The 16589-nt window shown below is 37.3% G+C and overlaps 1 protein-coding gene across 1 annotated transcript; it reads right to left on the reverse strand.

The window, feature by feature from the left end:
- Nucleotides 1-9721: 9721 nt before the first annotated feature.
- Nucleotides 9722-11134, reverse strand: LOC131656013 (uncharacterized; the record flags this gene model as incomplete). Its single annotated transcript, XM_058925797.1, has 2 exons — nt 10369-11134; nt 9722-10290 (listed from the first exon to the last, which is right to left on the reverse strand). Coding segments are annotated over exons 1-2 (1335 nt in total), but the record flags the coding sequence as incomplete, so codon positions are not given.
- Nucleotides 11135-16589: the final 5455 nt, after the last annotated feature.

Consider the following 16589-nt stretch of genomic DNA (forward strand, 5'->3'; position numbering starts at 1 on the left):
ACAAATTATTATATGTTAATTCTCCCCTTAACTTTTAAATTATTTTAGGTTAATAACCTGATACTTCTCATCTAAGTAAACTTTTGGATGTGTCGTGTATACTTCGATTACTCTAATATATTACACTAAGAAGAGTCTTGAAAGAATATTAGAGAAAATATATTTTTATATGAATCTCACATTTGATGATATATCTTGATCCAATAATTGGATAGTTGATATGAACAATTTAAAATAAATTGTTGTCTTGATCCTCTTACAAACCAATATGAACAAAAAGTTCAAAATATTATTCATTTGTAAAGTTTATGAAATAAATTATCAGCTGTCAATACTCCACTCAAAGTGGATTCTCCTATTGGATAATCTAATATTATAAATGAGTTGTAGCCGCGCCTGAAGCGTGGTATGAAAGTCGGTTCCAATGTTAAAAGTCCTCTACCTAGAAAAGAAACTAAAGTTAAAGATGACCCACGTGAGGATATAAAAATTTTATAAATACTTTGATATAATTTATTTTTAGTTCCAGAAGAACTAATCAAGTACTTGAAATATGAAATAAAGAGATCTCGATAAATTATGTCATGGATGAAATGAAATGGAACCAAAATTAAGATAACCAAATAAAGTCGACATTGACAATGTATTTGTATCAACATAGCGCTAAATATGATAAAATGAAAACGAGGATCATGAAAGAAAGTCTACCAAAGATTATAGACAAAGTGGAAATTGGTCAAAATGAACAAATCATGAATCAAAGTCTATTAAATATTATAAGACAAAGTGAAAATTGGCCAAAATATTATAGACAAAGTCAATTGAATAAGATTTAAATTCACTTTACAAGTGACTTGATTTTGGACCTGTAGTCCGAACACCTCAAGGTGTGAAACCAATTGAATATAAATGAGTTTATATGAAAAAGGAAAATAAGAATGGTATAAAGTTTGATTTGTGTCCTAATGTTTCACACCTCAATTAATTTTTTGATATTTTATTATCCTTGTAGTACATGAAGGGCTTAATATGAACATGATGGATGTTGTAACATCTTATTTATGTAGCTCACTTGATAGTGACATTTACATAAAACTCCCTAAAGGGTTTTATATATCAAAGACACATAGTTCCGAATCTCGAGAAAACTACTCCATAAAATTGAATAAATCTCTATATGAGCTGAAACAATTTGAACGCATGTGGTATAACCGTCTTAGTAAATATTTGCTTAGAGATTAATATACAATTAACTCCATATGTCCTTATATTTTATAAAAAGATCAGGAAAATAATTACCAATAATAGTTATCTATGTGTTTACCCAGAAAAATGGTAAACAAGCGCTAGTTTCCTTTTTAAAGGTTACTTTGCGGAGTCAACTAGAATACTCCAGGACTGATTGCTTTATTTTGTTATGTTATGTGTATCTGATTTGTGTTAAATGTAAAATAGTAACTTTAAACGTAAAAGTAACACTGAAATTAAAGGCTTTAAAGTAAATCAAAGCAATAAAAAAGAAGGCAGTAAATGTGCACTGAAAGATAAAATGTAATGTAAAATGATTGCATTTAATTAAACTGGTACGCATACGTACATTCCAAGGTTGCACTCGTTACTCATTGCGCAGAGATTTGAGTTTTACTTGTGTTTATGTAGAAAATGCGGACCTCTAACTATTCCTATAAAACTTGCTTAAATAGAAAAATAAAATAACTACTACTAACGGTCGACTGTCTATCAGTCAACACGTGTCTTCGACATGCAAGATCTTCAATTGTGAGACTTCCACGCGTCCTGTGAGAACTGCCAGAAAAACTGCCTGGAACTGCCTCTTAACTTCTACTGCCTCTCGACCTCCACTTCAGTTTCTGCAGCCAAAAATCCTTACGTCTTCGCATCCTTTTGGTTTGGTCGAACGCTGGAGCCTCTGATCATCTTTCTAGTCGAACAGCTTCGACTACTAAGTGTTATTTGGTCGAACCACTTCGACCCAAATGGCAATGTAATTATTCAATTGAGGCCCAATTACCAATTTAGGGCCTTCTCACCAAATTGAGGCCCAATTGCCAATTTTGGACCTTAGTTGCCCATTTATTTAGCAAGTCAAAATCCTAGGGTAACAAATTGCCCCTCCAAGCGACTTCTTTCGACTGGCTTTAGGAAAGAGAAAGATGTCGTTTCAATTCTTTCTTGGGTTTCGACTTTTGTTAATTCCCATTACGCCATGATTACGTTTCATTTTCCCAGGCACTAATTATTACCTAAACGCTAGGTAATGGGCTATTAACTGCTCCCACTTTCTGAACCCAGCTTTCAAAGCATTTCCTTGACGTGACTTTTGATTTTACAACTTCCTCTTTACACGATTTCTAATGACGTCATCAACAGCTTGCATATATATATATATATACAGCTTCTTTCTCCTTTTTCTTTCTTCCTCCTCGTTCTATTTCTCCTCTCAAACGTTTCAGAAAGAACCATCTCTTTTCCTCTAACCTTTACCCATTTTCTTTTCCTCCTTTTATACACAACAATGGCAGCTACGACCACCAACACCACTGTGTACGATACGGGTGCGAACCCTTTAGGGTTTATTATGTCTCGTGAGGAAGAAGAACAAGGCTTAGATTTCATTCCTCAACCCAACCTTACTGAGGCCAAAGCCATCATTTGGCAAAACCAGATGTTAATCCCTTTTCAGATTACTGATAAATTAATGGCTTTTTCAAGGCCATTACCAGACCACCGTTACCACCCAGAGCAAACCACTGGTTTCTTTCCTTGCTTCCAAACCACCATGCCTATAGCTTTCGACAAACCACGTGTCCTCAATCTGAAGTTTATGGATCCTTCGCTTAGGGTTTTCCGTTCGACTCCAGCTCCTGGCAACAAGGAATACTTGGCTTGGCTTAACAAAGTTCAAGCGAAAAAACAACAAAGATGGGAGGAATTGGGCATCTTCGACGCCATACAACTATCTCGGACTGGTCATAGAGTTTGTCCCCCCATGCTACTTGCTTCAATCTTCTTCTGGGAAGGTTCGACTAACACCTTCCACCTTCCTTGTGGAATGATGACTCCCACTCTCTTCGACGTGGCTGCCATCACAGGGCTTTCGCCATTGGGTGAAATCTTCGACCCAACTCTCCCCACAGAAATGAATTTCAATTTCACCAACGCTACCATCACCAAGTATATGCAAGATCATTATGACAAGTCGACAGAAGAAGTTTCTGACGAAGAGCATGTTGCTTTCCTCACCTACTGGCTCTCATATTATCTGTTTTGTCCAGGATCAGTTCAGATTGCTAAAGCTTACATACCTCTGGCTATTCAGATTCATGAAGGTCGAAAGATCTCTTTAAGTAAGTTGCTCCTAGCTTATCTTTATCATACCTTAGGTATAGCATCTTTAAGGATCAAACGCCTGCATGAGACTCCAAAACAACTCTCTCTGTTGGGACCTTATTGGCTCTTACAACATTGGTTGAATGCCACCTTCGAGTCATATATAGGTTATACTGTTTCCAGATCCATTTTAGAGGTCATGTATGACCGGAGGGTCGAAGGCATCAAGCTTGCCTTTCAAACTCCTCAAGATGAGTCTAACAAACCCAACCTCCTTAAATATGTGAGGTTATTTTCTGAATGTAAAACATTTATTGCTTCCATGGCCCCTTTCTCCAACCGATGCTTTGGGCCAACTTGGTTCAAAGCTATTTTTCCTGGGAATACTCCTACTCTTCGAGCTCAATTAAATGCTATTTGGGCTGCCTTTCTTACCCCAACATTACTTTCTCATCGTATTGAGTCGACTGGTAAGTGCTATGGGTTTGTGGGTTATCAACCAAACTTGGTCTCTCGACAGTTTGGTTTGAGCCAGATGCTGCCCAAGAGCTTATATTCCCATGATGGTGATATTTGCTACTCTGGTCGACCGTTCACAGCCCGTCAACACCTCGACTGCTTGAAGTTTCACAACAAACAATCCTTGGAACATCCCACGTTCACTTTCCAAAACTCCTATTTTACAACCAAAGAATTCAAGGAATGGTGGTCTGAATATTATCAACTGTTTGATGGGGATTCTTTCGTCAAGAAGCTGAACACTGCATTCAAAGTACTGGAGGATCAGCTTACTACAAGTAAGTTTTTTATGTTTACTTTCGTTTTTTTTATTACCAATGGCACTATTCTAATCTCAATTTTAGACCTTTCAGGACCTGATCCTACCAATCAAAACGAAGCTTCTACTCCTAAACCAGGTCGAAAGCGCCCCAGCACATCGAGCAACACCACCATCAAGAAAAACAAAACTGTTAGAAAGGTACTTAACTTGATCTTTAATCTTGTCAAATCTACCTTAACATTCATTGATTGTTATTCCTTTTCAGTTGGCAATTCCCACTGAATCAGACGAAACCACATCTCCACCAAATCAGGAAAGTGAGATCTTTTCACGACCCCCGCCTCTGACTCCACCAAAAAGACGAAAAGTTGTAAAGGACACTCCCAAAGTGGTTGTCAAACCTCAAACAACTCCAACAATTTCTTCATCCCAAATTCCTACTGAGGTAGCTTAGCATTTTTTCCCACATATCTCTTTCAATATCTCTGTTTTCTAACGTGTTTCTTGAATAGAATGCACCAATTGTCGACCACACTCAGGAGAAAGTTGTCGAAGTTGCTGAGAAAACTGCTGAAGCCACTCTTGACTCCAATCCTTTTAGCCCTCAAAGGACTAACGCTTTTGGAAGCAACACTGATTCGGCTAACACTCCAGGTCGAAGTCGAGCAGATCTTCAGGACAAACCCATCGTTGAACAATCATCTGCCATAAAAAATACTGAAAATGTTCCTCGACCAGAACCCAATGCAGCTTCTCAGTCGAGACCACATTCTATTGCTGATGATACTAATTCCAACAGTTCTCTCAGTCAGGAAGAAATTCTGGACTTGAAGAAGACTAATCCTGTGGAAGCTCTCTTTCGACTTCAAAAGTTGCGACCAAGTTCTTTTGAGATTCCCGCTTAATCGACCAATCCTGATGCTGAGATTGATGCCTCCCTTGTCGAAGCTATATGCCGACTGAAAGCCCATCTGGATGAACCTGAATTTCTCGTTGTTCTTGAGAGTTCTGAACATCTTGGTGGAGAAATTCGCAAAATCCTAGATTTATTGATCAAAGGTTCTCTTCTACCAGTTGTTGTTCAATTTTTCTTTGATTTTGAGGCGTACTTCGACCAACTTTGGAGGGACCTGATGAAGAAGAAGAACATTACCTTTCAGGCAAAGAACAAAGAGCGTGAACTGGAGAGAGAATGGGACGCCAGTGCAGCTTCGACCAAAAAGGTTGAAGAATTTCAGGAGAAAACTTTAAAGTTTTCTGATAAGCAGGGAGAGATCGACAATAAGATTGCTGACTACAAAGCTCAAATTGATGAACTCAACAAAAAGATTCAACATCTTGAGCAAAAGAAAGTCAGTTTGGCTCAAACTAAAGAAGTCCCTTCGCCTGAAACTATTAACCAAGAAGTCTTGAAAGGACTTGGTCATGGTGAGAATGCACTCAAGTTGGAAAGTAACATTCGCCAGCTTAAACAAAACCTGTCTCGACTTGACTCTAAAATTGATTTTGAGTCAACCAAGTTAGCCTATTTTAGGAACAATTTCCCTGCTTTGTAATTTCGTTTTCGACTGACTGGCTATATTTTGTAATGTTTGCCAATGCTTTTTATTAAGAACCTTTTGTAATGATTGGCTCGATTTAGCCATTTTAACATAGTCTCTTGGTCTTTTATTTTCTTATGTGAATTTTCAACAATACACCCTCAGCATTAGTCATATTGTCGATGGCAAAAATTTCCAATGCATACAAATTTTTAATTTCAACATCATCATCTACCCCCTCGAATTTTGACGTCGACAATTGACCCCATTTATTTAATACTTCATGAGTTTCTTTATTCTTGATCTCGACCATATCTTCCAACTTGTCTTTAGAAACTCTATACCCAGAAGCAATTTGTGCCAATTCATTGGCAATGTAATTGTTGGATCTTGGTACATGCAAAATCTCAACATGCTCGAAGCTTTCTAATAAGTGTATCACGATTGCATAATACATTATTAGATTTTCTTTAATGCACTTATACTCTTTTTTGATTTGTCGAATCACTAATTCGGAATCACCTCGAATCTCAACCCGGGTTGCCCCCAAATCTATTAGGGCTTTCAAACCAGTAATCAAGGCTTCATATTCGACTTCATTATTAGAGCATACTTCTTTCATTTTGTAATGGAACTTAGTTGGAAGTCCCTTAGGGGAAATAATTAGGACTCCAATGCCTGAACCATTTTTGTGACTAGAGCCATCGAAAAACAGTTTCCAATTAGTTTGCTCGACTTGATTTACAGGCAATTCGACTAACCCATGGTCGACTATGAAATCAGCCACAACTTGTCCTTTCATAGCTTTTAAAGGAACATATGTTAAGGAGAATTCAGTTAGCGCTAAGGCCCACTTACCAATTCGACTATGCAAAATTGGTTTAGACAACATATGTTTAATAATATCAAAATGAGAGGACACATACACATCAACAGGCTTTATATATTGCTTAAGTTTGTTACATGAGAAATACAAGCATAAGCATAATTTTTCAATATCATTATACCTAGTTTCAGCATCTACTAGGGTTCGACTTAGATAATATATGGCTCTTTCGACGCCATTATCATCTTCTTGGGCCAACATACTCCCAATTGTCGAGCCTGATGCAGCTATGTATAATTTCATACTCTTTGTCCTATTGGGGGGTAACAAAATAGGAGGCTTAGTTAAATAAGCTTTTATTTGGTCGAACGCCTGTTGATGTTCTTGTTCCCATTTGAATTGATCTTGGTTCTTGAGTTTCACAAGTGGTGAAAATATCTTCGTTTTGCCACTTAGATTTGAGATGAATCTCCTCAAGAAATTGATCTTCCCCAACAATGACTGGAGTTGTTTCTTTGTTTCTGGCGCCTTTAGCTCCAAGATGGCTTTCGTCTTATTTTGGTTTATCTCAATGCCTTTCTTGTGAACCACGAAGCCTAGGAAATCTCCTGCATGTACACCAAAAGCACATTTTAAAGGGTTCATTTTGAGTCCATATTTCCTCATACGTTCAAAAGATTGTCGAAGATGGTCTAAGTGACCATTTTCAGAGTTAGATTTTATTACAATATCATCAATATAAACCTGCATAAACTTGTCAATAAAATCATGAAACATGGAATTCATGGCTCGTTGGTATGTAGCTCCAGCATTTTTTAAACCAAAAGGCATTACCACCCATTCATAAAATCCCAAAGCACCTGGGCATCGAAACGCCGTCTTAGGTACATCTTCGTCAGCTATAAAAATTTGGTTATAGCCTGAATATCCATCCAATAAACTGAGATATTCAAATCCGGCTGCAGAGTCGACTAACATTTCAGCAACTGGCATGGGATATTCATCTTTAGGAGTAGCCTTATTTAAATCTCTGAAATCTATGCATACACGAAGGCTACCATTTTTCTTTATGACAGGCACTATATTAGCTAACCATTCGACATACCTCGCAGTTCGAATAAACTTGCTTTTCAGCAATCTTTCAATTTCTATTTTGATTTTTTCCATAACCTCTGGCGCAAATCTTCTAGGAAGCTGCTTGATAGGTTTCTTCCCTGGGTTTAATGGTAGTCGATGCTCCACCACCTGTCGACTTAAACCAGGCATTTCATTGTAATCCCATGCAAAACAATCTTTGTATTCTTTCAAAAGTCGAGTCAACTTGGTCTTTAGGTCACTTGTAAGCCTTGTACTTACATAAGTAGGCCTTTTAATGACTCCATCACCTAAGTCAATTTCCTCAAGAGGATCTTGAGCTCGCATCCTTTTTACCGATCCTGATGGATCCATTTCGAAACCTAAAGGTTCGTCATCGTATATCCCGTCGAGTCGTTCGACTTGGTGATCGACTTCTTGATCGTTTTCATTTTTTACTATCATGGCCTCAATCGTCATATTTTTCTCTAGTTCGGCTTCCAAAGCCGCTTTTTCTTTGTTCTCGGCCAAATAGGCCGTTATTCGAGCCAGGTATTCTGACTCAGTGGTCATCGTCTTTGATTGTCGTCCTCTGCTCTGGAGGACTTTCATGGTTCAATGGCTCATTAGGATCTTCTTTATTCCAAATGAAACCATAATTTGGGTCTAAGTTCAGATACTTAGACACACTTTCATCAGAAGGATATACATCTTCTGCTTTGTAGCAAGGAGCTACATTTGCTAAATGCTGGTCGAAGTGTTTGCGACCACTTTCAGTTTTGTAATAACTTTGGTCAGCTTCAATATTCTCCACTATACCATCTGACCTCCAAATGGCCACACGCTGATGTAAGGTGGAAGGAACTGCCCCAATACCATGGATCCATTCTCGACCCAACAGCAGTTTAAAATTTGCCTGCGATGCAATCACCATGAAGACGGTTGACCTGACAGACGAACCAACAGCTAGTTTTACTTGAATTACTCCAAGTATTCCACTTGTCTTGCCCTCATAATTTGACAGTACCATATTATGGGGTCTTAAGTCCTTATCCGACTTTCCCACTTTCTGAAGTGAAGAATAAGGCATTAAGTTTACAGCAGCCCCACCATCGACAAACACTTTGTTTATTGGAACATCATCCACTTTCGCCCTTATGAATAAAGGCTTCAAATGATACATCATTCCTCGACCTGGCCTCTCAAACACAGCCTTTTGCTCTTCTACCACTCCTTTTCCCATCACGTAGTAACAAACAGGTGTTTCTTCCACATTCTCGTCAGGAAGAAAGTCATCTTCATTTTCAGATACCTCAGAGATTCTGTCGAACTCAGCCGGGAGTACAGAAACAATCCCACAGTCGATTAGCAATTCATCTGACTCTATGTCAAAGTTATCATCGACTTCTTCGTCTGACAATGGAGAATACTCAGGCTCTTTTTCTGTATTTGGGATTGGAGCATCATCGTCGACCAATTCTTTGATCAATTTCTTTCCTAGGATCATCCCAGCAGCTAATCTTTCATTTGCTATTTTAGCCTGCTCCTCAGTCAACTTCCTATGAAAGGGTTTTGCCTGATAGTGAGAAAATCCTGCCTGCACCATTTTTGAACCCTCTTGTCCATTCTTGTGGCTTCTTTGGTAACGCCTCCATTGCGTTCGAGTCATGGGGTTCTTTCCTTTGTAGTTTGGAGATATGTAATCTTTTCTTTTAGATCCACTATCAGTCCAAGAACCTTCAGCATTGGTTCCATCGCCTGCCATTCTGGACGTTTACCTCTGAAGTTATTGGGTTTCACCCATTTGTCTTCAGGGACATCCGTCTTGGGGCGGAAAGTCCTTGGTTTTTCAAACATCTTCCTGTATTCTCCAGCCTTTCGACCACTGTTTTCTCCTGTATGCATGAATTGACGATTCTTGCCTCGACGAGGGTCGAACCTCACTTTGTTTGCAGCATCGACATTAAAAACAGCATCACACCTTGGACATAATCCAACTTGAGAGTTGTTATTGTGGCATCTCTCGAGGAATTTCAAAAGACTCTCTTTTGGTTCAAGATAAACCATGTTCAAAACTTTGCCATCAGTAGCGCCGCTTTGCTTTCTAACGAAACCATCAGTAGTTTCGACCATCATCACATCAGCAAGCTCAGTATAGTGAGCCTCTTCGACTTGCAAAGGATCAGTATCAACTTGCATTGATGACTTTGGCTTTTCTCCAAACTGTAACCTTCCTTCTTTCAAAGCTTTTTGCACTAAATCCCTGAAAAGGACACATTGAGAAGTTTTATGACCCAAGAAATTATGAAATTTACAAAATCCTCTTTTTTTCTTTTGTTCAAGAGGAGGATTTTTAAGTCCCGGGGGTACTATGATTTGCCCATCAGAAACCAACAAATCAAATATTTCATCACATTTCGTTATATCAAATGAATACGTTTTATTAGAGAATTTCTCATTTTTACTTTCAACCAGATTTTTATCTTTTGAAGGTCTAAGCAATTTACAAATATAAGGTGGTCCTAGCTTTAATTCAGCCACGTTAACCTCTCCCTCTTCGTATTCATCGTCGCTATTAGAGTCGAACTCACCTGTAGTAACATAAGCTATTTTCTCTTTCTTATGATACTTATTAGCCCTAGCCTTTTCAGCCTTTAGCCTTTCGACCTGGCGTACTCTATCTGCCAGTTGTGCCATGTCTCTCAAATGTTGGGTGTCTAATTTCTTCCTTATGGAATAATCTAACCCACCTGCAGCCATTTCGACTAACTCATGTTCAGGAATTTGTGTAAAACATCTAGCTTTCAGTAACCTAAAACGGTTTAGATAGTCATCGACTGGTTCTGTACCCTTTCGTCTAACCCCTGCTAATTCTTTCAAGCTAATTTTCGACTGTCCCATATAAAATTGTTCATGAAACAATCGTTCTAATTGGTTCCATGAGAACAAAGATTGGGGAGATAAGGTCGTGAACCAAGTAAATGCATTTTTCGTTAAAGAACTTGGAAAATATTTCATCTTTAGATTTTCATTGTTTGCTATTTCTCCAGCCTCTGTCTGGAACCTAGCAATATGTTCGACCGTCGACTCGCCAGTCTCACCAGCAAATTTGGTGAATTTTGGGACTTTCCACCCCCTAGGCAATTCTGTTTGCCTTACATATTCTGACAACGGGGAAACGAAATTTGGTCTATGCAAACCTACATTTATCCCATTTTGGACTAAAATTTGTTCGACTACATTAGAGATATTATTGTGTCCAACATTGACATCTTGCTGGATGTTCCTAAGAACCTGGTCAGCATCTTGATGCCTTTGTACTATTCTAGGGATCTCTTGCTCAATTTGATCTCCTTGTCCTATAGGTTCGACCCCTCTCACATTCGACCCTTGAGTAGTCGAAAGGTTTGGTTGTGGGGGCGCTCCAAAGAAATCTGCAATTCTGGCCATTTGTCCCGCCAATATTTCATAACTTTGATTCGTGTTATTTATCATGGGAGTAAAAACAGTTCCCATTTGTTGAGTAAGGGCATTCACCATTTCATGATTACTTTCGTCCATTTGTTGTCGAATTGACAACATTGACGTAGTACTTAAAGATGGCAAAACCTGGTGATTATATCCCATACTTATGGGTCGACCCCCCAGACTTGATGTGCTTGTAGCCATCATGCTGTCAGAATATAATGAAGGATTGGTGTGCAAACCTTGCATCATAGACGTGGGCATTCCAAATTGAGGGTTAAAACCTGGTGGAGGCATCATTCCATGAAACGGCAGTCGTAATGGATTTAACGGTGACCGTACATTCGTTGGTGATGATACCATTATTGCTGTCGTCGATCCACCAGTATTTGTTATTCCAACTGGGGACGAATCTGCGGCATTTTGTGGTGTTCCTCCGTTCAGAACACCTCCTTGATTTCCAGAAAGATCAGAATTATTTGTATTAACTTCAGCCATGTTAGTTAATTTCCGACCACTTCTTAATATCATTCATAACTAAAGAAAAATAAAGAACAATCGACGGGTCCCACTGGGCGTGCCAATTTGTTTACCCAGAAAAATGGTAAACAAGCGCTAGTTTCCTTTTTAAAGGTTACTTTGCGGAGTCAACTAGAATACTCCAGGACTGATTGCTTTATTTTGTTATGTTATGTGTATCTGATTTGTGTTAAATGTAAAATAGTAACTTTAAACGTAAAAGTAACACTGAAATTAAAGGCTTTAAAGTAAATCAAAGCAATAAAAAAGAAGGCAGTAAATGTGCACTGAAAGATAAAATGTAATGTAAAATGATTGCATTTAATTAAACTGGTACGCATACGTACATTCCAAGGTTGCACTCGTTACTCATTGCACAGAGATTTGAGTTTTACTTGTGTTTATGTAGAAAATGCGGACCTCTAACTATTCCTATAAAACTTGCTTAAATAGAAAAATAAAATAACTACTACTAACGGTCGACTGTCTTTCAGTCAACACGTGTCTTCGACATGCAAGATCTTCAATTGTGAGACTTCCACGCGTCCTATGAGAACTGCCAGAAAAACTGCCTGGAACTGCCTCTTAACTTCTACTGTCTCTCGACCTCCACTTCAGTTTCTGCAGCCAAAAATCCTTAAGTCTTCGCATCCTTTTGGTTTGGTCGAACGCTGGAGCCTCTGATCATCTTTCTAGTCGAACAGCTTTGACTACTAAGCGTTATTTGGTCGAACCACTTCGACCCAAATGGCAATGTAATTATTCAATTGAGGCCCAATTACCAATTTAGGGCCTTCTCACCAAATTGAGGCCCAATTGCCAATTTTGGACCTTAGTTGCCCATTTATTTAGTAAGTCGAAATCCTAGGGTAACACTATGTTGATGACATAAATATTATTGGAACTCCTGAAGAGATTCCAAAAGCTATAAATTGTTTAAAGAAATTATTCGAGGTGAAAGACTTGGGAAAGAAAAAGTCCTTACTAAATGAACATTTAGAAAATGAAACTTTTATATACCAAGGAGGTTATATAGAAAAAAGTTAAAACATTTCTATATGAGAAAATCTCGTATATAGAAAAATGTTAAAATGTTCTTATATGATGGACAAATCTCGTATGTTGTCTACCTCTATGATGTTAGATCATGGGATTTGAAGACTATTTTTTTTATACCTCGAGAAGAGGATGAAAAAGAAATTGGTCCCGAAGTACCATATCCTAGTGTAATTTAAGCACTAATCTATCTTGCTAATTATTCACGCCCTGATATATCATTTGCGATCAATCTATTAGCAAGACACAATTCTTCACCTACACGGAGATATTGGAACAAAATCAAACATATACTTCATTATCTTAGAGGTACAATAAACATTGGTCTGTTTTATACCAAAGTATCCAAACTCGAATTAACAGGTTATGCAGATGCAATTTACTTGTCAGATCCGCACAATGGTAGATCACAAACAGGTTCTTTATTTATTTACATGTGGTGGTACAACTATTTCATGAAGATCGGTGAAACATACAATCGCAACAAGTTCATCTAATCATGCAGAAACTTTTAGCACTACATGAGACCTTTCAGTGCAAAAGGATTGGTCTTCATCGTCGAAGAAATAATTGTTCAGCTGAGGGGGAGAAATAAACGTTCATCTAAGGGGTAGAAATAAATATTTTTTAAGAGGATATTGTACTCTTTTTCCTTCACTAGATTTTTTTCCACTGGTTTTTTTCTAGTAAATGTTTTAACGAAGCATATCCAAAACAAACATCTAAGGGGGAGTGTTATGAATAATTGGATATTTATTTCCCAATGATTTTATTCCTTGTTTATAACCATTTGTATTTATTACATTGTCTAGATATTGTCCTATAAATATGATCAATCTCTTTGTAGAAATACACGGATGAAATAATACAGAATCATTTTATCTTCCTCTCTTCTCTTTTATCTTATTTCACTTTATTTTATAACAGACATAAATTATTATACTAAATAGTTTATTATTAACAATGACTTTTATTGACCAAATATTTATTATAATCAAACTATTGATTATTGTTATAATATATTAATAATCAAACACATAAAATTTTATATAGATTGGAATTTCTAACTCTTAGAATTTGAAATCACTTAGTTGGTGAAAAAAACGGTTTTGAACATGGAGAGTGAGAGATAAAGGAGAATTAAAGAGAGATAATTGATGATGAGAATGTATTTTTATCAATATTGATGAGAATGTCTCCAAGACATTTATATAAACAATACAAGTTGATTGGAACACAAGCAACATCATCCAAATAATAGAAAAAAAAATTCTCAGACTTGTAACCGGTTACACTAAACTTGTAACCAGTTATAAGTTGTTACAAAAATTAAATTCATTCAGTGGTAATTAGTTACGTTAACCGGTTACACCCATGATAGCTTTCCCAAAAGAGAATTTCACTCAACTGTAACCGGTTACACCTCAGTGTCAACCAATTACAACACTTGAATTATCAAAAAAAAAAAATTAACACACCACTTTAATTCAAGTGCTCTAAGTCTTTCATGCTCATCTTCATCTTCAACCTAATGAACACTTCAATTGTGACTCCCCTTGTCAGCAAACCAGCCACTTGGTCTTCACTTCTACAATATCCAAATCTCAACTTTCATTCACTAACAAGTTCTTTCAAGCCGTGAAATCTCATCTCAATATACTTTCTTCTCCCATGTGCAATTGAGTTCTTAGCAAGATTAATAGCGGAAACTTTATCTACCAAGAGCGTTACAGTGTCATCCTCATTGCTGCCCAGCTCATGTAATAGATTCATCAATCACACGGCTTGACATGCGCATAACAAAGCAGAAATATACTCGACCTCACAAGATGAGTGTGCCATTACCGGTTCCTTCTCCGAGCACCATGGGATTGGTGTTCCACTGAACATAAATATGTATCCAGCTGTCAACTTTCGATCATCTTTATCTCCACACCAATTGGAATCGGTAAAACCGAGTGAATTGCGTTTTCTGCCCATGTCCACTGCGGGAAATAGAATTTCGTAGCCAATAGATCCTTTGACATACCTTAGGATCCTCTTGAATGCTTCCAAGTGAGACACCTTTGGTCTCTCCATGGATCTACTCATAATCTTGACACTAAACGCCAAGTCTGGTCGCGTATTGCACAAGTAACGCAAGGATCCAATCTGCCTCCTATACTGAGTTGGATTCACCTCTTGCTCATCCTCACTCTTAGACAATTGTAAACATTGATTCACCTGGATTAATGAAAGTATTATGCTCCATTTCAAACTTCTTCAATATCTCAAGAGCATATCTAATTCGGTGTATGAGCAATCCCTTTTTGAACTTGTAAACTCAATATCAAGGAAGTATTAATTGATGTTGCTCACTAGGTATTTGGTTGATCAAAACTAGGCTCTTGATGCCAAATGTTAGAACTTGGAATCACTTGGTTGATGAAAATGGAAGGTTTGAATGTGGGGAGAGAGAAAGATAAAGGAGAATTGGAGAGAGATAATTGAGGGTGAGAATTTATTTTCATTAACATTGATGAGGATGCCTCCAAGGCATTTATACAAACAATACAAGTTTATTGGGACACATGCAACATCATCCAAATAACATAAAACTAAATTCTCAAACCTGTAACCAGTTACACTAAACCTGTAATCGATTACAAAAACTAAATTCATTCAGAGGCAACCGATTATATCAACCGGTTACGTTAATAGTTATGTGCCCGATAACTGCCCAGAAGTGAACTTCACTCAATTGTAATTGGTTACACCCCGTATTAACCTGTTACAACACTTGAATTGTAAAAAAACTCTTAACACTAGCTATATAATCTAATCATGGACATTTACTTATATTTTTGATAATTTATTATATGTTTATTTGAAATTATTTTACGTTAATAATGAGTTACTAAACAATGTGAATAATGTAACAGTTATTCGTAGAATTAATATATCCTTACTCTCGTGTGTGTGCGATATGATAAAATTTTACTGCAATGTCAAACTTAATATATGATATATTTGAATATTTTTTAACGTATATTTTAATTATATAATTTACCTTGAATCGAAAACTATTACCATAGACGTTAGGTTTATTCACTATCCCAATATAAAATTTAACTTTAACATTAATTTCAACTCATTTGATATATCAATGAGATATACTTTAATATATCTTTGGTCTTGGCCATTTGTTTAATATATATTAGACTCTCCTCCTTAAATGAACCCATTAACTGTATTTAGAGTGTAATGAACTAGTCATATCTCCTAGGTCGCTGGACTTCTAGGCCAATTTGTTGTTTGAGTCCTGAAACCACCTCTAGTCTGCTTAGAGCCTCCTTTTATGTATTCCTTCAAATAAATCTCTTGGATAATCTTCTTAATCCCCCTTTTAAACTGGAAGCATTTATTAGTGTGATGACCCTTTACCTTGTGGTACTTGCACCATCTATTAAATTCAGGCCCCATTGTATCTGATTTGGGGGCTGCAGAGGTAATATATCAAGAGTGTGGAGCACTCCACTCCATATTTTATCTTGACGTGTGTTGAGGGTTGTGAAGTTGTCATTGGATCTCACACTTTGCTTGAAAGTTGTTTTGTCTCTTACTGGCATGGTATAGTTACTCTTGTGCTGCTTTTTACGATGATTCGAATATGCTAGGGGCGGTCTTCTTGACGTCCTTGACCTTCTTTTAAATGTTTCTCTCATGACCTTTGATCTAATATTTAGCATATGCCATGATTACATTTATGAAGGCAATTGGTTTTTAGGCGACTGACTCGTTAAAATGCCTGGCATAAACCTTTCTGGAATTTTCCCACAAACATTTTCTAGTTTGGATGAATTACCTTGATGGTCGGTTCATTGAAGAGGGAGGGGTAATCTCTCAATGATTTGTAGTGTCATTGAAGGACATTAAACAGACTTGTGGTTGATACGTTCTGGTGTTTACTCGATGAAAATTGGTTGACCAATTTTCT

The sequence above is a fragment of the Vicia villosa genome, linkage group LG3 (assembly GCF_029867415.1).
Source record: "Vicia villosa cultivar HV-30 ecotype Madison, WI linkage group LG3, Vvil1.0, whole genome shotgun sequence".
In the NCBI taxonomy this organism is placed as follows: Eukaryota; Viridiplantae; Streptophyta; class Magnoliopsida; order Fabales; family Fabaceae; genus Vicia; species Vicia villosa.